This window comes from Phyllopteryx taeniolatus, chromosome 14, assembly GCF_024500385.1.
Source record: "Phyllopteryx taeniolatus isolate TA_2022b chromosome 14, UOR_Ptae_1.2, whole genome shotgun sequence".
NCBI classification, from domain to species: Eukaryota; Metazoa; Chordata; class Actinopteri; order Syngnathiformes; family Syngnathidae; genus Phyllopteryx; species Phyllopteryx taeniolatus.
In genome coordinates this window covers 18,177,351-18,198,301 of record NC_084515.1, presented here as the reverse complement: position 1 = coordinate 18,198,301, position 20,951 = coordinate 18,177,351, and the positions used below count along the sequence as shown (strand labels likewise).

Here is a 20,951-nt window from a genome sequence, read left to right as displayed (position 1 = left end):
GGCTGTTGTATTGGTTCACAAGTCCTCAAGCTTTCGTTTTACTATAACTTACCGCACATTGTTATCCATGATATATGCGCTGGTTTGCTCATACTTATCATGTTATGCGGTTAACAATTAACACATATAAGACAAAGTGTGCAGAGAAGGAAGCTTCGACTGTCATAATTCTGATTTCCCTTGTTCACACTTTGCTCAACTGTGTAGCTTTGTGAAGGAAATTTTCAATTAAAACGGGAAAGCGGGATTTAACAAAAAGTTGACAATTTCATTCAATCTCACAAACTCACAATTTATAGTGAGCGTTTCATAGTTAAAATGTTATGAAAGCATGCTTAATTCCTCAGTCTAGTGTATAATTTGAAATGGAATTTTCGAATCGAATTAGTAGCTAGCACTAGCAGGAAGACACAACAGCGGGAAACCATTTAGCTCATTTACAGCTAGCACCGGTGGACTCAACTGCGGTGTGTCTGCTTCGCAGGGACAAACTTACATAAACAATTCACTAAATCTATTTTTTTTTAAGCAGAAGCTTATAGTGCAACGTGAATTCGTGGTATATAGTGAATTTGTGAATTTATTTACAGTACATTGGCCTCGTTGAACACGATTTGTAGGAAACAGCCAGTTAGCATTAGCAGCTACCGGCCGACGTTCGTGAAAAGAAACGAAGATGGCAGCAGGAATGTGCGTCAGGAAGAGCAAGGAGGATACTGCTGAGGTTCGAATATCCTTTCTTATTTGGCAGCTACTCTGTTTGGTTTGAATCACATTTGCCTATGACGCTGTATTGAAACACTATATTTGGTGTAACTGCGCCATCTTGCGGGAAAGTTGGACATAGTAATGTCCCTCCCTCGTAATCAAACGTGTTCTAAACTTTTAAGTGGACTGGATTATTTGCGACCAACGTCAAGAGCAAGGAGCAGTCCCTTGCCTTCGCCAAGAGGATGCTGGCTGTGGCCGTGTCCTCCATCACCTACCTCCGAGGCATTTTTCCTGAACATGCCTACCGGCCCAAATACTTGGAAGGTGAACACCAACAGAACGACTGAAAATTTGGGGGATCAGTGAATTAACACATGAATTAGAAATACCATTTTAAACGAACATGGTTACAGTTTCAGCAGCTTGTTTGCAATGTGCTGTTTCCATTAGATCTGTGCATCAAGATTTTGCGGGAGGACTGCAGGACTACTGGAGCTAACAAAGTTGTCAAATGGTGCTCACAATAGTTCTACAGTATGATTACATTCACTCATTGTAATGCTCTAGTCCAGCCTTTCCCAATCTTTATTGAGACGTGGAAACACATTTTACATCCCCAAAAATCCCATGGCACACCACTAAAGAAAAATACTGAAATAATAATGACCTCATCTCAGTTTACTCACAAATTGACCCACTCAGTGTGACATCTGCGCCTGTTTTATTTTGATCAGACAGCTGATATAAAGCTGATCTAGTCAAAGGAAGCCATGACTTATTCAGTTGTAGTTGTATGAATGGCAACAGGTGGATACGCAGGTTTATTGTACCTTCTGCCATCGAATGGAAGAACATTCAATGGTTCCGCCTGTCACTGTACTTCGCAGGCATAGACAGATGATATTTCTCCACGGCACCAAGGTTGGGAATCACTGCTCTAGTCTGCTCTCTGGTTGACCAGAAGCAGCTTGTAACGATGGATCATCTCACTGATGTAGTCTGTCAGCCACTTTGTCGTCATAGTTTCACTGATGGTTTATTTTGAATAATCTTTTCATTCAGGCTATTTGGCTGTTTCGATGCACTGGAGAAACAATATGTATGTATATACATTTGTAATGACTTTTTTAAAAATCCAATGTCATATCTTTGACATATATTATATTTTTTATGTTGTCCTCTTAACAGCTTGAGGTTGTGTTCATCGGGGTAAGTAATTTGATTACCGGTAAGTGAAGACAAAAACTACAGCTAACACACAAAATAGTTGCTATTGACTGTAGTTTTGTTGTGCTCTCTAGGTATACACCAATCCAAATGAACCTAATGTAAGTTCTTTCAATATTCAAAAGTTGATTTGAAAGGCCATCCTAAAATAAAGAATAATCTGTTTTTCAGCACATTATTGAGTCCTACAGTTTCAAATTCAAGTACACCGCGACAGGTCCAGGGATGGATATACTTGGGTTTGGAAGGACATTTTGTTGTTTTTGCTGGTATTGTGATGACTCGAGTGAGCCAGTGGTGAACTAACCCTTGTAAAACTACAGGGACAATGGTGTTGAGGTGAAGGTCACAATGGAAGACACCAAGAGAGCATCTGTGCTTCTGATCAGGAAGCTTTTCCTGCTCCTGCAGAACCTCAGCGTCCTTCCTCACAATATCCACCTGGCCATGAAGCTCTACTACTATGACGAAAGTGAGTAATCAAAAACATTTGAGCCAAACCAAATGAAAATCAGGAGACCTTCGTATCGCAAACATCCTATGCACTTGTTCCAAAGTTACTCCAGCGGACTACGAGCCACCGGGCTTCAAGGAGGGCACATGCGACAGCCTGTGGTTTGAAGGCACAGCCGTGCACTTCACAGTGGGTGACGTCCAGACGACCTTCCACAACTTTCAAGTGCGAGTGTCTGCTGATCAAAGTCGCCTGGAGAAGCTTCAAGACAGAGACCATCAGGAGACCAAGCAGATGATCACTTCAGAGAGAGAAGTCGACATGGTAGAGTAGTTTAAGTCCAGCTGTTGACACACATTGACAAACTCGTTGGTACCCCTTCATTGAACGCCCTGTTTTTTGTCTGTTTCGACCTCCATAGTGACTCTCTGACATGGACTTCGTACAAGTGTCAATCTCATTTGGAAAAAAAAAAAAAAAACACTTTGGGCCTTTTCTAGACACAAAACCATTCTGTTTGACCCAGTTTTGTATCCACTTTGTGAATATTTGACCGCCTCCTTTCCTCCGATTGTTTGCCTCTGTGTAGAAGACCCACTTGTGAGCGCGCACGTGTTTATGTTGACAGCACTGGCTTGGGACTGTAGAGGTAGGCGGAGATCTTTGCTAGTGACGTAGATGAGCTCGAGAAATTCGAAAGACCTGATTTCAGGCCTTTCGGCAAACTAAACAAAAAAGACGTCTGGAACTCAGGAATGTTTGGACGATTTTAATTCATATTTCACATGTTTACTAAGGCACCATAGAGACAATATTACATCCTAAATACTCGAAAAAGTAAGCTTGGCAAAACATTTCCCCTTTAAAGAAAAACAAACAAAATGCTCATTGAAAAGACTTTAACAGAAGGATGCCAACAATTTTGTCCATGTGTGTAGGTCTCCAACGATCCAATCTAGCTTTAATTGTTATTCATAGACCATTTTCCATTTCGAATACTATAAAGAGTGTTTTTCAAGTTAAAAGTGATGAATTAACATTACTAATACACATACTTAAAATGGTTAATTTGCATTAACAGAAAATGTTTGTTGTAGTAAAGATCACATAACTGAAAGCTAACCAGCGCCATGCTTTTCAGGAGTTGAGACAATGAACAAGACCAAAATCAAATTAAATCCTTAGATGATAACCTTTGTAGAAATTTGGGGCAAATGATATGAATAAACAAACCCAAGTTTAACTCTATCTCTGATTACAGGGCCCATGCAAGATAGTGTCTGCTGATGACGATCGGCCGTCTGAAGATGGTAAGTTGATCTGCTGCTGTCGTTAGAGAGCTGACGTCTATATAAAGTCATTCACTGTAAACTTGGCTTGATAAAGAGTCATCACAGTTCAAGAGACCCACAAAGCCCGTGGTAAAGGTACGTTCAATTCAAGGCACACTCATGCAAAGCACTACATGGGAAGCTTTTGCTTTTACCTTGGTTTCTATTTAGAGAAAGACAGCAACCAAAAATGTGACAAGAAAGAAGAGAAGACGACGTTGTGTGTAACATTGACCAAAAAGACGATCAACACGCTAATCACAAGTGTATTGTTGCACATTTTATTTCTGCAACACTGTTGATTGTAATGTTACATTATATTTCAATTCAAGCTGTTCCTATGTTTTACTGAAACACTTTTCACATGGCAGAATGTTATTGTGCCATTTCTATTCAATTTGCAGTAGTGTACTGCAAATTGTTGTGTGAATTTGTATGTTCATAAATATATTTTTCAGTGAGTATTCAATTAATTTCGTATTAAAATATGTATTCGATTTTTTTGTGCATAAGAATGAGAACCGCTTTGCAAAAAGGCAAACACTGGAAATTACATGGAGAAATTAATGGAGAAAAATCCATCCATTTTCTGTACCGCTTCTCCTCACGCGGGCGTGCCGGAGCCCATCCCAGCTATCATCGGGTCTGAACTGGTCGCCAGCCAATCGCAGGGCACATACGTATGAACACCCATTCTCACACCTACGGGCAATTTACGGGTCTTCAATCAACCTACCACACATGTTTTTGGGATGTGGGAGGAAACCGGAGTACCCGGAGAAAACCCACGCAGGCAAGGGAAGACCACATGCAAACTCCACACAGGCGGGGGTGGGATTTGAACCCCGGTCCTCAGAACTGTGAGGCAGATGTGCTAATGTACAAAAATCAGTTTTGAATAGTGGAAAAAACTAACTTCAGTTTGATCCATTTGGCATAGGCGACTATGTCAGTTCTTCAAATATTTCAGAGGACATTTCGTAGTAGCGTCTACCTCAAATATGTCCCAGGGAGTGCAAAAATATTTGCTGGCTCGCTTAACAATTACAGCTTAAGGCAACGTGGGTGTCCGCTGAGTCACTCATTCACTCCATGTTGCAGTGCGTCCATATTCCTGTAGGTTGGCGTTTCCTAGAAGAGGCAGTCAACGTCCCCCATCTCCACATACACAGTCTTCAGCTGCGAGTAGTGTTCAATTGTCACCTGGCCATTCTCCCGCCCTATGCCTGGTCAATACAGGTAATAATTGACTGTTCAAGGGTGTGCTAGCAAGACCTGTGTTTTGTAGACCTAAAATTCAGCTACAGGAAGACAGCAAGTGGTGGTGGTTTGCGAAAGATGTGGTGACTCAGAGCAAAATATACCTGACATTTTGAAGCCTCCAAAGGGAACCTCCACAGGAGTGATATTGTAGTTGTTGATGAAACAGGAACCAGCTTTGAGGTGTTCAGTCACACGGTGGGCGCGTTTCACATCTCTGAAGAAATGGTGAGTTAAAAAGATCTTTCGAACAAAGGTGGAGTACACACCTGGACTGTTCGCTCGCCAGTCGCAGGGGACATATAGACAAAACCATTCACCCCTGTGAAAGATTTTGTCTTCAATCAAATGTGGGAGGAAGCCAGAATATGTGGCGTAAAGCCACACAAGCACAGGGAGAACACAAGAAGGTTGGAGCCGAGATGCGAACCTCAACCTCAGAACTGAGCAGACCTGTTAACTAACCACAATGCTACCCCCTAGTGAGGCAAAAGCACACATTCTGCAGCTATTTTAATGTCATTTGTTTTTACCTTGGCCTAAATTCAACTCCTTTTATCGATTAAGATTGTAGCAATTCACTTGATGGTGACAAGAGGTCTGCCTTCGCTGCCATTTTTTCCCCCGGTACTAACCTGGTGAAAAGTCCTGCAGCTAACCCCATGGCGGTGTCATTGGCTCGCTGGAGCACTTCCTCTTCTGTGTCGAAAGACAACACAGACATGACGGGACCGAAGATCTCCTCCCTTACACAGGTCATGTCATCTCTGCAATTAGCTAGAAGAAAAACAAATGGTAGCAAATGCGGCCAAAACCCAACAACCAATAACATTTAACAAGCCATGTAGAAGGAGCTAGAACCTTTTGGCATTCTAAACCGACATAAAAGCGACCTGAGGAAAACATACAAGGCTTACCCAGTACGCATGGCGTCATGTAGTATCCACGTTTTAGTTTAGGGTCTGAAGGGACGAAGGGGTCACCGCCACACAATACAGTGGCCCCCTAGAAAAACATTTTTAAATGCAAATGAAATTGAAGTTTGTCCTACAGTAAAACAAATGTTTAAGTTTATGTTCGAGATAAATAAAATATGAGTCAATAGGTTGGATGAGTTTGGGGAGGAAGAACTTGCGCTCAACCCCATAAAACCTTTCAGATGGACAAAAACTGATATTTTGAGTCAGTCCCTCTCAGTTTTCTTTCTGTCATCAAAAGGACCAGAAGTCCAAACACTTTTGTTTGTATAGTGTATAAGGTTTAAGTAAGTTAATTTAGGTGTCTTTATCTTTGCTGTGTCAAAGCAGTAATTAATATTAGCAAATCGAACTTGCTAAGAGTATGGCGAAATGGCCAATAAGGAGATTGAGGTCCAGTATTGTTTGTAACTATAATGTAAATACAAAAGGAAAAAAATAAAAAAATGGAGGTATTTTGATTTATTTATGATGACACACTTAAAATGTCTGACTAGTTGTCATGTTATGATAAACAACACTGAACAGTCCTACCTCCTCCTTCGCTTGATCCACAAAGGCGAGGACCTTGTCTAGATGTGGCCGGCTGACCAGCGCTCCCATTCTGGTACTCTCTAGGAGCGGGTCGCCAATCTCAATGGCCTGGGTCCTTTTGACCACTTTATCCACAAATTCATGCAGAATATGACCCTGGACAAAAACTCTCGTCCCATTGCTACAAACCTGTCACACAAGCACAAACTGAGATGACTTAGTGATATAGATTATTGATATATTGTAGAAATGCAGACTCTACCTGGCCTTGAGAAAGGAAGTTTGCCATGAGCGCGCCCCGTACTGCGTTCTCCAGGTCACTGTCCTCAAAGATGAGCAGGGGGGACTTCCCGCCGAGCTCCAACGTCACTGGTTTAACCCCTTTGGATGCCATTTCCATAATCTGTGGGATCAGATGGAATATGTCATAGGTCAGTTGAAACTTGACTTTGGACAGGAAGGTGGCATGTTCAAGACCCGCTGGCAGCGTCAGAGAAATCAAACACTGCAACATTCCTCCTCAGAAAGTAAGTTACACTTGATTTCCCCTCTTAGTAGAATTGAATGATCCTATTCATAAAAATATTAATCGAGGTCGCATCGATGTATTACAGTTAAAATGTAGTTTTGTTGCCATTCCTCATGTGACTTCAATTGTGGTGTGTGTCTGCGGCTTGGTTCTTGTATTGGTCGGCATTTTTAAACAAGAACCATTGCAATGTACCCACTTTTTTTTTGGGGGGGGGGGGGTGGAGTCTGCCTACGGAGAAGTACCTCGAGACGTTCTCCCGTGCTTGCTTGGGGTCTGTCCAGGTACGCCCGTGTCCTTCCACATTCCAAAAGCATGCATGTTAGATGGATTGAAGACTAAATTGTGTGAATGGTGGTTCCAGGGTGAAGAAGAAGACCCCATGTTCTCCCTGTGCTTTTGCGGGTTCTCTCCATGTACTCCTCCCACAGCCTAAATATCACATATGTTAATTCATTCCTCTAAATTGCACACATGGGGATGGAAATGTGTCAGCCCTGTGCGTGGATTCTCTTTCCACACTTTTTTAAATTCATGCGCACACATGGATTCCACAGGCATGCAGACGTGGGACACTTGACAATGCTCAGGAACCTGACTAGCATTTCCCAAACTCAATTTCTCCTTTCCACATTGTGGTCTGCAACTAGTTTGAATTTCCATCATTTTGTTTTCATCCCAACTGTCAAGTCCTTTCGGGACTGAACCGCAGCCCCCACTCTGTATCATGTTCAAGTCACCTTCTGTCCAGTCGACACACTCCCGGTGAATGACACCTTTGCCACATCAGGGTGGTGGCAGAGCAAGCTACCCGTCTCCTGCCCCCCCTGCACCACATTGAAGAGGCCCTCTGGGGCTCCGGCTTCGGCATAGATCTCTGCCAGCATGACCGCTGTCACAGGCGTCACTGGGGATGGCTTGAACACCATGGCGTTGCCTGATTCACGAAAGACAAAATAACTTGCATATACTGTACAGAAGAACAGCTAAAGTCAAACATCCCTCAGGATGTACAATTCGGAATGTATTTATTCTATTTTAGAAAAGGACTGGGTGTTAAAAGAAGACCGCGAGACGAGAGCAGACACAGGAAATTGGGAGAAGTACAGGGATTCACATTCCAAGTAGCAAGACTCTAGAATTACCATACATTGTCACATGTTATCCAAGTTAAGTTAGTTTTCTAATGGTTTACGTTTTTACTATTAAGAGTACTACAAATGAGTAATCATGACATGTACCTTTGCATTACACCTTGGTCATTAAAGTGAAGACGGGTATGCTTTTTTTGCATTTCACTATTAACAGTGGGTAACTTGCGTTTCCACTCTTACAACGTTGATCAAAACATTGCCAGTATTGAGAGACAAGGAATTGAAATCGCCACAATTTCAAAGTCCACCGGCATTGTGGAAAGGATTGTGTGCAACCTTAGAGGTTCCACTTCCCCGTTTCAGCCTCCCGCACCCGCAGCGCAGCGCCATCCCTAGCTCAAATCTATTTTCCGGGCATCCCATACCACAGGCCAGTGCTGGTGCTGATTTCCAGGCAGCGATCTGGAAAGGGTAATTCCAAGCACCGATGCCGACGCAAACGCCCAAAGGCTCCCTGCGTGTGTAGGCAAAAGATCCACCTGGCAACTGCACATGCTGGCCTGGGCAGATGGAAAACAAGACAACAGAAAAGCAATCATTTGAACAGTTTCGATTCTATGACTTCAATGTAAACAGAGAAATAGATATGCACTGGTAGAATGTCATTTTTCGTCTCTTCCTCGAGCTACCCAAGTGGTTTAAACTACGACGTTGTGGTGCGCTAACCCGCAAGAGTGCTGGACAGTCCTGCATAGTACTCTATACACAGCCGGGCAGAGTCCACATCCAGGCGGGCCTCTGTGATGGACTTGCCGTTGTTGACTACTTCCATTTCAGCAATGTCTTCTCTCCTTTTCTATGCATGACAAGCAAAATAATAGGTGAAACACAGCCTTACAAAGTGGAAGGACCACTCGCATAGTTCTATTAATAATCAATCCGTAACGTAAAGCTGTCCGGACTACAGTGAAGGAACAAAACGTAAACACACCCGAACGATGAGAGCAGCTTCTATCATCACCCTCGCTCTCTCCATACCAGACATTTTACTCCAGGGACCAAAGGCTGACTTGGCTGTCTCCACGGCCTGCTCTACGTCAGAGGGACCACATGGATCCAACGTGCACAGGACGCGCCCTGCAAAATAAAGTAAGTAAGTTAAAAAGCTCCTGAGCACAAAGTTCAATTGTCTGTGTAGATTCTCATTAGGGATAGATTTTTTTATCTTGGTCCAGGTCATGGTAATCTGCAACCTGGCAACCGGACTTTTCTTGTTTGCTGAAGTCTTCGATAAACAAAAAAGTCCGGTTCAACCTTCATTCAACCTTTGCGGACAAAGTTCAATTCAAATCATCTTGATATAAGATCAAGATGATTTGAAGAATGAGAAAAGACAGAGAAAAGACAACCTCTGATGAACAACACACGCACGCACGCAACCCCCCAGCTGAAATTCAGAGGCTGCGCACCCCATATTTCAATAACTTGAAAAAAATGGTTTTCACTATGATGTGATCAGTCTCTCATATCACTGTGGATGAATCTTCAGTTCATTGAGGTTTGCCGGCATTCACGTATGCACAGCTCATTCAAGGTCCCGCCACAGCATTTCATCACATTGAGGTCTGGACTTTGACTGCGCCATTGCGACATATTGATTCTTTTTTGTCCTCTTGTAGAGGGGCTGGTGGTGGGTTCACTGTTCACTGTTCCATGACCCAATTTTTGCTGTTAAGACACACTCACATTTGATTCCAGCCTATTTTGGGCTATTGAAGAGTTACTGGGTGGTTCCTCGCTCCAATGGCTGCAAAACAAGCCCAAGTAATCACCCACCAATCTCCATCACAGAGCTCGGCAGTATTTCGTTTTAATTAGCTGTTTGGGCTGATATGCTGTTTGTCTGTTTGTTTGTTTGTTTTGGCTAAACATGGCTCTGTGCATTATGGACAAATATCTCCTTCAGATGGAACAATCCAATGTCGGCACGTTTGTTTTGTTGAGAAGGAGCGTTCTCCAGGCAACTACTTTTGAATGTTTTCTTAATGTGAACAATCCCTTTCACTGTGGCACAATGACCTCCAAATTATTTGGAAAAGGTCTTCCCTAACACTTCCCAGATTTTTGGGCAACAACAACTGCTCCACTAAGATCATTTGCTCATGTCTTTCCTTCTTCCCATTGAGTTAATGAACACCAGAATGCTCCAGAGCAGCAAACAGTTCAAACTACTTTTTTTGCACCTGCTGCTAATGAGTTAACCAAGTAAACTGGACTAGTGGAAACCTATGAATTACCATGTAATGTGTAAAACTTTCAAATGACAAGAACGAGTACTTTCTTTTCCACGTTATGGTAGATAGGAACTGCTGATAAGTCAGCGTTGCAAGCTTCAATGGTGTTGTGCGTGATGAAGACCAACAAAAACAATGCAAATGTACATAAAGCATAATGAACAAAGTCCATAAAATGTATCAATCAATTTGTCTCTTTTTTTTGTAAGTTAAATGACCGTTTTTGACTGATTTTATTACCCGTTGCAGGCTCGTAGACGTTCTCCCCATAGTTCCTCTCTTTGCTCGCCCTTCTTTTTCCACCCCAGAAGTTCAGCGGGGCCGTGACGCTGGCATAGCCCGAAGAGAGGCTTCGTAATGCCGCAGCAGACAGCGGAGCCGCCCGCAGGAGCACGCGGAGCCTCTGGAGCATTTTGAACGTAGTGGTTCCGTTGCACCAATAACTGCAAAGCGCACACAGTCATTTTAGACACGGTGAACACGCAAGAGCAAAACCGGGTCTTCTTCACACAACACATCATCATTATTATTATTATTATTAGTTTTTTTTAAACATGACACATCAAACTTGACACCAGGAGCAAGCAATGCGAGGACTACCAAATACACATTTGCACTTCCGGTTAATGATTTGTGTGTTTCACTGTCTAGAGAAACTTACCATGAGAATAGGCTGACAAGAGGTGTAAAACCGGTGCAACCTTGTTAGTTTTATTGCGTTTACGGTTAGCCTTTTCTGCACATTGAATTTGGAGGCGGGACAACATACAATATACGTCACTGTCCGTATCATACGATTGGATATAATTGTTTGACCCTGAAACTATAATAACAGAAGTGCAGTCTCATGAAACGCTTTTGTGACCAGTAAATGTGGTTAAAATCAGAAAAAGTAAATCAATTATTAAGTTAACGTCAACCTGTTCTGCAAATTTAACTTGGAGGCGGGACATAGGAAATGCGTCACTCTACGTAACATACGATTGGCTAGAATGTTTTGAACCGGAAATTAGATTTCAAAACTTGCTCTTAAAAACACCTTAAAGTGTACATTTTGCGACGAGTAAATGTGATTACACGCAAAATGAACACATAAAAAAATGTTGCTACATCAATTTGACGAGTATATAAAACAACTTGTGCCGAAGTGGGCGGAGCTCAGTCACGGTGATCTTCCAGCCCAGCTGCAACGGTCTCGGCAGCACATTGCAACGATGGCCGGCTACTCGGAAACACACCTCCGGGACCGGGGCGACAATTCCGACGTAATACGACAACCTTTTCTCATCGGTGTCTCTGGGGGCACCGCCAGCGGAAAGGTTGGCATCGTAGCTAGCCAATTGGGTGACTTTAGACAATTGTCACTCGCGTTAATGGACGTTCCACATGTCATGTTTCTGCCGGCTGCGTTGACCGCGTGGCTGCGGTTCCGCTTGATTGACAGCTGTATCATAAAGGCCTCTTTATACTCCCGCGCTCGCGCGGCCGACAGCGGCCGCATTGCATCACGTGACCGACGAATTGGCCCACGCGGCCCCTCTGCGTAGCTTGACGCGCACACGGCAAAAATTGTTGCTACGCGTCGAACGCCGCGGAGATCATCTCTCGTGATTGGTCCGTTTTAGTCACATGCTGTGATGACATCTTCAGCGTGCACCTTGGTTCTACATACAATCTACGCCGCCGCCTTCTCAATCGATTTTGCAGCAGAATTAAACGTATCTGGTCATGTAGGTCCTTTTGTTCTAGCAGACACTGTCCACCGTCGCCATTGTTGTTGCTTTGTTCCTTGTTACTGAAAGGAAAGTAAAACGGCTACCGGAAATGTCCCAAAAAATGCAGAGGAAACTCCACCTTGTGCTGTCCTAGCCAATACCAGCTAGCGACACCCCCGACATGGAGGTGTACTGCAGTACATTTTCAAAACCGCGCGCGTGGGTTGCGCTCGACTATAAAGGCAAACTACGCTCGGGTCAGCCGCAGTGACGTCAGCGCGAGTATACAGATTAACGCGTCCAGGGCTTTGTTCGAATCACGTAGCGCCTTTGGGGTTTATTGACATAATCGGATCCATCTACGTCATAACTCCGCATGGTCCGTTTTATGATGACTCGTACGACGTGCGTTGACAGCAACGTAAGCGCTTCGAGACCTGAATTGATGTCAATTGCCGGCTGGTTGCTTCTCTTCATATTAAACAAGGAAGAAAATAACTCGTAGCGCTTGAGAACTGAGGTGTCGGAAGGCGTTTAATTAGCCGCGCGATGGATTTCTTATAACAAATAAAACATGAGAATAGTTAGACTATGCTAAAACGTGTTACACTGGGGTTTTTTTCCTCCACAAGCGTTTAATAATTGAAATTGCCCCTCATGTTGCTAGAGATCTAGAAATGATTACTGCTTCAACAAGCTACCAGTAGCAACAAATGTATCAATCTTACCATAGATTAAATATCACGAGTGAAAATTTCTGTGAAATGTAATTAATTATCAGCTAGAAGTAGAAAAACTAATCACCTTTCACCGTATTTGGGAACCTAAATTGTTGATTCCTGATTGCTTGTGGAAATGATAGAAATAAGCACTGTAAATAAAACATGGGTCTGTCTGCGAGCATTTCAACCTATGAAATTATAAAGAAATGAATATGCATTCCTTTTTTTTGCGGGCGATGCACATACATTTGTTTAACATGTATGTTTATATTGCCCATTGTGGTTGGTTGCTTAAAACGTCTGCGAAAACACTGGCAAAACCAGTATGATGACATATTTGCATTTCAACAGCGGCAGATTGAGAATAGAAATTTCAAGCCGACCAACCAGGGAACTGGTAAAGCAGATCCAGCCTAAATTACAGGAAAATAAAAACATCCGGAAACACACCCAAAAAAAAATGCAATCAGTGCACTGCCTGCTGAATAATACAAAATGCACTAATATTATATCATTATATATTTTTTTGCTCACCACCTGTGGGAGGGGCCATAGTGGTCGGGTGCAGCGCGAGCTGGGCGGTGGCCGATCCGACTCCGGCTACAGTAGCTGGCTCTAGGGACGTGGAATGTCACCTCTCTGGCAAGGAAGGAGCCCGAGCTGGTGTGTGAGGTCGGGAAGTTCCGACTAGATATCGTCAGGCTCACCTTCACGCACAGCTCGGGCTCTGGTACCAGTTCTCTCGAGAGGGGTTGGGTATACTTGCGGCCGCATGTCTTGGACACTCTGGTGAAGAGACGGGCGGAGCATTCAACCGATCACCACCTGGTGGTGAGTTGGCTCCGATGGTGGGGGAAGATGCCGGTCCGATGTGGCAGGCCCAAACGTATTGTGAGGGTCTGCTGGGGACATCTGGCAAAATCGCCTGTCAGAAGGAGTTTCAACTCCCACCTCCGGCAGAACTTCACCCACGTCTCGGGGGAGGCGGGGGACATCGAGTCCGAGTGGACCGTGTTCCGCGCCTCCATTGCCGAGGCGGCCGACCGGAGCTGTGGCCGTAAGGCGGTCGGTGCCCGTCGTGGCGGAAATCCCCGAACCCGTTGGTGGACACCCAACGGTGAGGGATGCCGTCAAGCTGAAGAAGGAGTCCTATCGGGCCTTTTTGGCCTGCGGGACTCCTGAGGCAGCTGATGGGTACCGGCTGGCCAAGCGGAATGCAGCTTTGGTGGTCGCTGAAGCAAAAACTCGGGCATGGGAGGAGTTCGGTGAGTCCATGGAAAAAGACTTCTGGACGGCTTCGAGGAAATTCTGGTCCACCATCCGGTGTCTCAGGAGGGGGAAACAGTGCACCATCAACACTGTGTATAGTGGGGATGGGGCGCTGCTGACCTCGACTCGGGACGTTGTGAGTCGGTGGGGAGAATACTTCGAAGCCCTCCTCAACTCCACCGACACGCCTTCCCATGAGGAAGCAGAGTCTGGGGTCTCTGAGGCGGGCTCTCCTATCTCTGGGGTTGAGGTCACCGAGGTGGTTAAAAAGCTCCTCGGTGGCAAGGTCCCAGGGGTGGATGAGATTCTCAAGGCTCTGGATGTTGTTTGTCCTGGTTGACACGCCTCTGCAACATCGCGTGGACATCAGGGACAGTGCCTCTGGATTGGCAGACTGGGGAAAGGGGGACCAGAGGGTGTGTTCCAACTACAGGGGGATCACACTCCTCATCCTCCCTGGTAAGGTCTATTCAGGGGTGCTGGAGAGAAGGGTCCGTCGGGAAGTCGAATCTCAGATTCAGGAGGAGCAGTGTGGTTTTCGTCCTGGCCGTGGAACAGTGGACCGGCTCTGCACCCTCGGCAGGATCCTCGAGGGTGCGTGGGAGTTCGCCCAACCAGTCAACATGTGGGGGGGGGGGGGGGGTCCCGTGGGGGGTGCTTCGGGAGTATGGGGTACCGAACCCCCTGATACGGGCTGTTTGGTCCCTGTACAACCGGAGTCAGAGTTCGGTCCGCAACCCTCACTCGTTCCCGGTGAGGGTTGGACTCCGCCAAGGCTGCCCTTTGTCACCGATTCTGTTCATAACTTTTATGGACAGAATTTCTAGGCGTAGAGGGGGTCCAGTTTGGTGGCCTCAGAATTGCATCTCTGCTTTTTGCAGATGATGTGATTCTGTTGGCTTCATCAAGCCGTGATCTCCAACTCTCATTGGAGCGGCTCGCGTGCCGGCTGGCATGAGAATCAGCACCTCCAAATCTGAGAATGTGGTCCTCAGTCGGGAAAGGGTGGAGTGCCCTCTCCATGTTGGGGGTGAGATCCTGCCCCAAGTGGAGGAGTTCAAGTATCTTGGGGTCTTGTTCACGAGTGAGGGAAGAATGGAATGGGAGAACGACAGGCAGATCGGTGCAGGGTCTGCAGCGATGCGGACTTTGTATCGATCCGTTGTGGTGAAGAAGGAGCTAAGCCGAAAGGTGAAGCTTTCCATTTACCGGTCGATCTACGTTCCCATACCGTCGCCTATGGTCACGAGCTGTGGATCCCGGATACAAGCGGCCGAAATGAGTTTCCTCCGCAGGGTGTCCGGGCTCTCCCTTAGAGAGAGGGTGAGAAGCTCGGTCATCTGGGAAGATCTCAGTTGAGTCGCTGCTTCTCCACATCGAGAGGAGCCAGATGAGGTGGCTGGGGCATCTGATTCGGATGCCTCCCGACGCCTGCGCGATGAGGTTTTCCGGGCACCTTCCCACTGGGGGAAGACCCCGGGGGACGACCCAGGACACGCCGGAGAGACTACGTCTCGGATCCCCCCGGAAGAGCTGGATGAAGTGGCTGGGGAGAGGGAAGTCTGGGCGTCCCTGCTCAAGCAACTGCCCCCGCGATTCAAGCTCGGATAAGCGGAAGACAATGGATGGATGGATATTTTTTGCTCCTCCCTTTACACTAAACAGTGGCACTATACTCATTTGGTCTTTAAGATTATAATCACGCATTCCAGTTGCAATTCAGCGGCGGCCTCCGAGAGCGTGACGTCGTTCCCTCTGCGTGGATCGCATGATGTAATCTTAGCTCGCTGCAGCGAGGGCAGCGCATTGTTTTGGATTTGGAAAAGTCGCCATCCAGCCTGTGTTGTTAGGCACCCACGTCGTAATTCTCCATGAAAATGGAAATATGCATCAGAAAAAGATCTGCCTTTACAAATATCCGAATGCTTAGTTTTGATTGACACTCAGAGACGAATGTGTTGTAGTTTACCGGAAGTAAGCTTTTAATATTATTATTTAATATTATTTGTTTTTGCTAGTGGGTGTAATTGAAAATTGCTCAATTCCATGGCTGACTCGAATATTAATAGTTTAGGATTTGATTTCTGCCTAGAGATTAAAATATTTACTAGAAGAAATAAGTAAAAAAACCAAATAAGTGAATGATTATATATATTATAAATAAGCTGATAATCGGAGTAGGACTTTTGGTTATCTCAGCCCCTGACGGGCGATGTCTGCCATTTGTGTGTCCTGTCAGCATTCAGCACGTTTAGTTGTCCGGGTCAACGAGGACGCACGTCCTACAGGGCAGTTGTAACTACTGCAGGATAGGAAAATGTTGCAATGATTTGATAGTCGTTTGAACCAGATTGATCTATTTGTTGTTGTTGTTGTTGTTGTTGTTTTTTTAACCAAAATGTTAATCTTTCAGGAGGCACACATCATTTGACCAAACGCCTTTCCCTTATTTTGTGTTCGCAGTCGTCGGTTTGTGGCAAGATCATGGAGCTGCTGGGCCAAAACAAGATTGACCATCACCAGAGGCAGGTGGCAATCCTCAGCCAGGACAGCTTTTACAAGGTGCTGACCCCTGATCAGAAAGCCAAGGCACTTAAGGGCCAGTTCAACTTTGACCATCCAGGTATACAAAGCCTCATTTCTGTGTTGTATGCTCCAAGAAAACTGTTTCTGCGCCGCAGTGAACCCCACAACTCCTTGTAGTCTACTTTCCAGACCCACCGCTTCCAGCACCACAGGTGCAAATCTGCAATATAGAGAGACCACATATATAAAAATAACATCGCTATAAACCCAAGATTTCCGAGACAGGCCAATAGATATGTTCCTGGAATAAATGGGCAATATGGCAGGCTCATGGATGATGAGCTGCGAGAGAGCTGAGGAGCTCTGTTTCCACAAAGATAAATGCTAACAACAGTATGGTAAAAGCATTGAGACGCTACATAATCTATTAATGACACGCTCTAACAGTAAATGCGCAAATCGAGGACTTGATGGTGAGCCTGTCCCTGTCTTTTGGTGGCCTCTGACCTCACAAATGTTCTTTAGGATGAACTAATCCCAGAAGAGTTGACGTTGCAAAGGGGGTACGACTCCATATTTTCTTCCATCTTCACTCCCCGTCGATGTCGAGAACTTTGCTCCGTAAAGTCCGTACCTTTTGTCGTGCAAGGCAGAAGTATGGCCTCCATTTTTAGGACCGTCTCGACCTCCCCGTGAGCCGTCTTCTTCCGGTGTCAAATGACAGCGGTCGGCAGGCCTTTCTCGTCGGCGAGAACCAAACAGCTGTCGACTGAGCCTGACCCAACGTGCCGTGGCAGTGGCCCACGTGTCCCCGAGCCCGGGTTAAGAAAAGCTGAGCGTGTGTCCGTTCCTTGCTTTCAGATGCCTTTGACAATGACCTGATCATGCAAACACTCAGGGAGATCCTGCGAGGAAAAACTGTCCAGATCCCAGTTTATGACTTTGTCACTCATTCCAGGTGAGCACACCTGCGGTTGTCTCATTTGAGCCTCTCATGACTGGCAAGTAATCTGTGTGGTTAATTACCGTTGAATTCAGCTGTGCCGGTTTCCGAGCACTCGAGTCGACCCGCTTAGTTATGACGTCAGGAAACCTTTCTGTTGATTTCAGGAAGGACGATTTTATCACAGTGTATCCAGCAGACGTTGTCCTCTTTGAGGGCATCCTGATGTTCTACTCGCAGGAGATCCGTGACCTATTCCAGATGAAGCTGTTTGTTGACACCGATCCGGACACGCGCCTCTCCCGTAGGGGTGTGTGGAACAGGGCAGGGTTCACTTAAGAGACACACACACACACACACATTCTTTTCCCCATTGGTGAACCAAATATTGTGTTGGGCGAGCTGCTAGGGATGGCCACCTGAATACATTTCCTTCATTGATTTGACTGTCGATGTTTTAGGCTGCTACGTGTTGCCGAGTTTGAGTGGACCCTAAATACTTTTTTTCCCCCAATACATATCTTTATTTTCAGAATATTTGTTTCGCCACAATATTGAAACAAAAATGGAACAGCAGACTGAAAGACATCAAACGTACTTGACAATAAAATATCACGTATTACAGCTTGACGGATCGTGTCAAACTATGAGCTTGTCGGCGCAGTCTAGAGATTTACTCGGGCTCGCCAAGTTACCGCGCCAGTATCTTTGCTGGACTAAATTCACGTTCCACCAGTGTGTAAATTCAGTCAAGGGATTGGAGAATTTCAAAGTTTGAGCTGGTGTTTTCCATCTTTTTCAAGCCACAAACGAGTAGAAATGATGTTATTTAAGAGTGTTCAAGTAAGCTGCTCAAAGCGTGACACCACACAGTGAGACTGAACCGTAACTCCAATCTTCACTTAATGTGTCTGTCGTAAGTTCTCGTGCAGATATGGCTATGGAATATTCGAGCCGAGTGGAAAAACCTTGAAGGCAAATGGCAGTTTTTGGTCTTTTTTTTTTTTTTTTTTCAACATTAACTATTTCTGTGAAGTTTGTATCTAATTCTGGATCGTGATCAAATGTTATGAAAGTTAGGGGGATTACCCTGACGCCATTTTGAGTTGAGCTTCTGGCTGGAAATGACACCGCGTGATAAAAGACTGCGTTTACGCGACTTCTTCAGTCTTTTGTCACTTTTTCATTTCATTTTCAGTCATCCCCCAGCTAAAAAAAAATATATATATATATATATATATATATATATATATATATATAAATTCTTAATGTGGCCATCGTATGAATAATATTGGGCTTTACTGTATTTTGCGGTGTGGGTGCGTCAGTGACTAATTGCTCATTTCCTTTCTTTGCGGCAATTTCTGTTCCAGTTTTGCGAGACATCGGCGAGCGTGGGCGGGAGCTGGAGCAAGTGCTGACACAGTACATTACTTTTGTGAAACCAGCCTTTGAGGAGTTCTGCTTACCAGTATGTGACGCAACCAACTCAGCGTGACGCTTGCACTGTTTTGGTTTTTGACTCCTGTTTTGTTGACCTCAATCAGACAAAGAAGTACGCTGATGTGATTATCCCCCGTGGAGCGGACAACCTCGGTCGGTAAAGCTTAACAATCATCGTTTCGTGAGGTTGTCAGACTGTTCCTATTGTGAGGCGCTCGCCATCTTTTGCTTTCTGTCCTCAGTGGCCATCAACTTGATAGTACAGCACATCCAAGACATTCTCAACGGCGGCACTAACGGTCACAGCACAACGCGGCAACGACGGACGTCCGAGTCCAGCAGTCGGCCGCATTGACCTCGCCGCGCAATGCCCGTTTGCGCCACCGTACGGAAAACGAGTGAAAGGAAACAAGGATTTGCATCGAGAACCTTTTTATTACGAAGACTACTCCTTGCTATTGGTTGCAGTCATTGTAATTGTTAAATTTTGGGATTTACATTTATGTCAGGAGGTTTAAAAAGAAGCTCTTAGTCTCACGATGACCTTGGGTTTATATGGACCCACATGCATTTTTTTCTTGCAAGTATAACTTTGGTTTCAATGTATCCCCTGTGGCTTCATGAAAGCTCATGCTGATGATTAATAAATGAGGGGAGAAGTTTTTTTTTTTTTTACAAATTTTATTTATTTATTTTTCTTTTTCTTTTTTTGTATATCTCTGATGACACTTGAACCACTAATAGTCTGGGAGTCTGTACAATGTTTGGATGAGATCTAGATAAGGATGTGGACTCCAAGAAAAAGTTGAAGAAACTCAGATTGCACTTTCTATTTGTACGACAATCTCGGTATTGTTTCCTACTGCTTCTCAGTCTTCCCCTGTCTTGTGAAGTGTAACGTGCAACACTACAGCATCTGTTTACTCTGCCATGTGACATTGTTTGCTGCAGCAAAAACAGTAAATGATGAAATGTCAGGCTTATATCTTGCCAATTATGCCAATAACTTGCCACGGCATGGCTGCTACATAATTGGACTACTCTTAATTGGCTTGTACAAGCTAAAACCTTAGCTGTCATTGCAGTTTATTTGTTTTTGTAACGACGTATGGCATATGCAATATACTCAGGTCAGTCAAAGGATAACTGATGCCACAGCAATATGAAGTGTGGCCGCACGCCACCGAGATGCACCGCAATGCCTCAAAGAAGTTGCCTCAGGTTAACATGCACAGCAAGCATACACGCCAGTTGCCAGCTCGACTAGCGATTACAGTATCCTAGCTTTGAAACATATTTCTATTCCCTGTTCTGTATTTTGTATGATCCGATTGACTGAATTCATGTCCAGTACAGCTGCTGAGTAATACTTGAAAAGACTTGTACGTGGATGGCGTCATCAATCGTCATTGCTTAACGGTCAATAAACTGACGTATGCCAAGTGTCTTGTCTTGCTTATTTTTTTATTTTTCATTTTTGTAAATGTGCATATCTCCCGGCCAAACTACAAAACATTCTCAGAGGTGCATGTTTTGATTAGATGGCGAGGAAACACGCAATTAACATTACACATCGGTGAAAGATAATACTGCATAGTAAAAAAACAACAACAACGTTGTGTTGGCTATTGAGTATTAATACAAAATACGATTCCTCAAGGAAAAAGACGTTTTGTCAAAACAATGCAAGTTTTGCGCTTTGGCCATGATCGAGCGTTTCAGGAAATGTGGGGAAACAAGCAATTTCTCTTTTATAGTCTCTCCACTGGGGAGCGCAATTAAACGCTGAACTTCAACGTACGGACGCATTTAAAGGTACAATAGGCCTGATGTATGTTTTGCTACGCGTATGCAATAATGAAGCAAGTGGTCGACGTTTTACACCAAGCGCCACCTTCAAAAAATACTTGGCATTCCAATGA

At 44.7% G+C, this 20,951-nt stretch overlaps 3 protein-coding genes across 6 annotated transcripts; 2 read left to right on the top strand and 1 right to left on the bottom strand.

Annotated features, from left to right (window-relative positions):
• Positions 1-71: 71 nt before the first annotated feature.
• Positions 72-4,192, top strand: zte38 (zebrafish testis-expressed 38). 2 transcript variants are annotated; one of them, XM_061796715.1, is made up of 12 exons: positions 72-724; positions 891-1,035; positions 1,162-1,225; positions 1,774-1,810; positions 1,900-1,920; positions 2,013-2,039; positions 2,110-2,177; positions 2,262-2,410; positions 2,496-2,716; positions 3,654-3,702; positions 3,779-3,819; positions 3,895-4,192. In XM_061796715.1, the coding sequence occupies exons 1-12, from the start codon at positions 677-679 to the stop codon at positions 3,949-3,951; spliced, it is 927 nt and encodes a 308-aa protein (XP_061652699.1). In that variant the 5' UTR covers positions 72-676; the 3' UTR covers positions 3,952-4,192. The 2 variants fall into 2 exon arrangements, with proteins under 2 accessions (XP_061652699.1, XP_061652698.1); XM_061796714.1 differs by having other exon boundaries at positions 3,779-4,192.
• Positions 3,290-11,630, bottom strand: aldh9a1b (aldehyde dehydrogenase 9 family, member A1b). 2 transcript variants are annotated; one of them, XM_061796711.1, is made up of 12 exons: positions 11,073-11,630; positions 10,652-10,854; positions 9,109-9,254; positions 8,844-8,973; positions 8,543-8,677; positions 7,764-7,960; positions 6,757-6,897; positions 6,495-6,683; positions 5,901-5,988; positions 5,619-5,760; positions 5,088-5,200; positions 3,290-4,949 (listed from the first exon to the last, which is right to left on the bottom strand). In XM_061796711.1, the coding sequence occupies exons 2-12, from the start codon at positions 10,821-10,823 to the stop codon at positions 4,855-4,857; spliced, it is 1,548 nt and encodes a 515-aa protein (XP_061652695.1). In that variant the 5' UTR covers positions 10,824-10,854; positions 11,073-11,630; the 3' UTR covers positions 3,290-4,854. The 2 variants fall into 2 exon arrangements, with proteins under 2 accessions (XP_061652695.1, XP_061652697.1); XM_061796713.1 differs by lacking the exon at positions 11,073-11,630 and having other exon boundaries at positions 10,652-11,049.
• On the top strand, positions 11,536-20,472 carry uck2b (uridine-cytidine kinase 2b). 2 transcript variants are annotated; one of them, XM_061796716.1, is made up of 7 exons: positions 11,536-11,730; positions 16,581-16,740; positions 17,505-17,601; positions 17,754-17,896; positions 18,960-19,057; positions 19,134-19,182; positions 19,272-20,472. In XM_061796716.1, the coding sequence occupies exons 1-7, from the start codon at positions 11,626-11,628 to the stop codon at positions 19,382-19,384; spliced, it is 765 nt and encodes a 254-aa protein (XP_061652700.1). In that variant the 5' UTR covers positions 11,536-11,625; the 3' UTR covers positions 19,385-20,472. The 2 variants fall into 2 exon arrangements, with proteins under 2 accessions (XP_061652700.1, XP_061652701.1); XM_061796717.1 differs by having other exon boundaries at positions 11,549-11,676.
• Positions 20,473-20,951: the final 479 nt, after the last annotated feature.

Excerpts from the sequence above, each read along its gene's own strand:
- zte38 (XM_061796714.1), top strand. The coding sequence starts at position 677 with ATGGCAGCAGGAATGTGCGTCAGGAAGAGCAAGGAGGATACTGCTGAG. Across the intron at positions 1,921-2,012 it reads TTGAGGTTGTGTTCATCGGG|GTATACACCAATCCAAATGA; the intron begins GTAAGTAATTTG and ends TGTGCTCTCTAG. Across the intron at positions 2,178-2,261 it reads CCAGGGATGGATATACTTGG|GGACAATGGTGTTGAGGTGA; the intron begins GTTTGGAAGGAC and ends GTAAAACTACAG.
- aldh9a1b (XM_061796711.1), bottom strand. The coding sequence starts at position 10,823 with ATGCTCCAGAGGCTCCGCGTGCTCCTGCGGGCGGCTCCGCTGTCTGCT. Across the intron at positions 8,678-8,843 it reads ACTGTCCAGCACTCTTGCGG|GCCAGCATGTGCAGTTGCCA; the intron begins GTTAGCGCACCA and ends CCATCTGCCCAG. Across the intron at positions 4,950-5,087 it reads TGGAGGCTTCAAAATGTCAG|GCATAGGGCGGGAGAATGGC; the intron begins GTATATTTTGCT and ends TGTATTGACCAG.
- uck2b (XM_061796716.1), top strand. The coding sequence starts at position 11,626 with ATGGCCGGCTACTCGGAAACACACCTCCGGGACCGGGGCGACAATTCC. Across the intron at positions 16,741-17,504 it reads GTTCAACTTTGACCATCCAG|ATGCCTTTGACAATGACCTG; the intron begins GTATACAAAGCC and ends CCTTGCTTTCAG. Across the intron at positions 19,183-19,271 it reads CCGTGGAGCGGACAACCTCG|TGGCCATCAACTTGATAGTA; the intron begins GTCGGTAAAGCT and ends TTCTGTCCTCAG.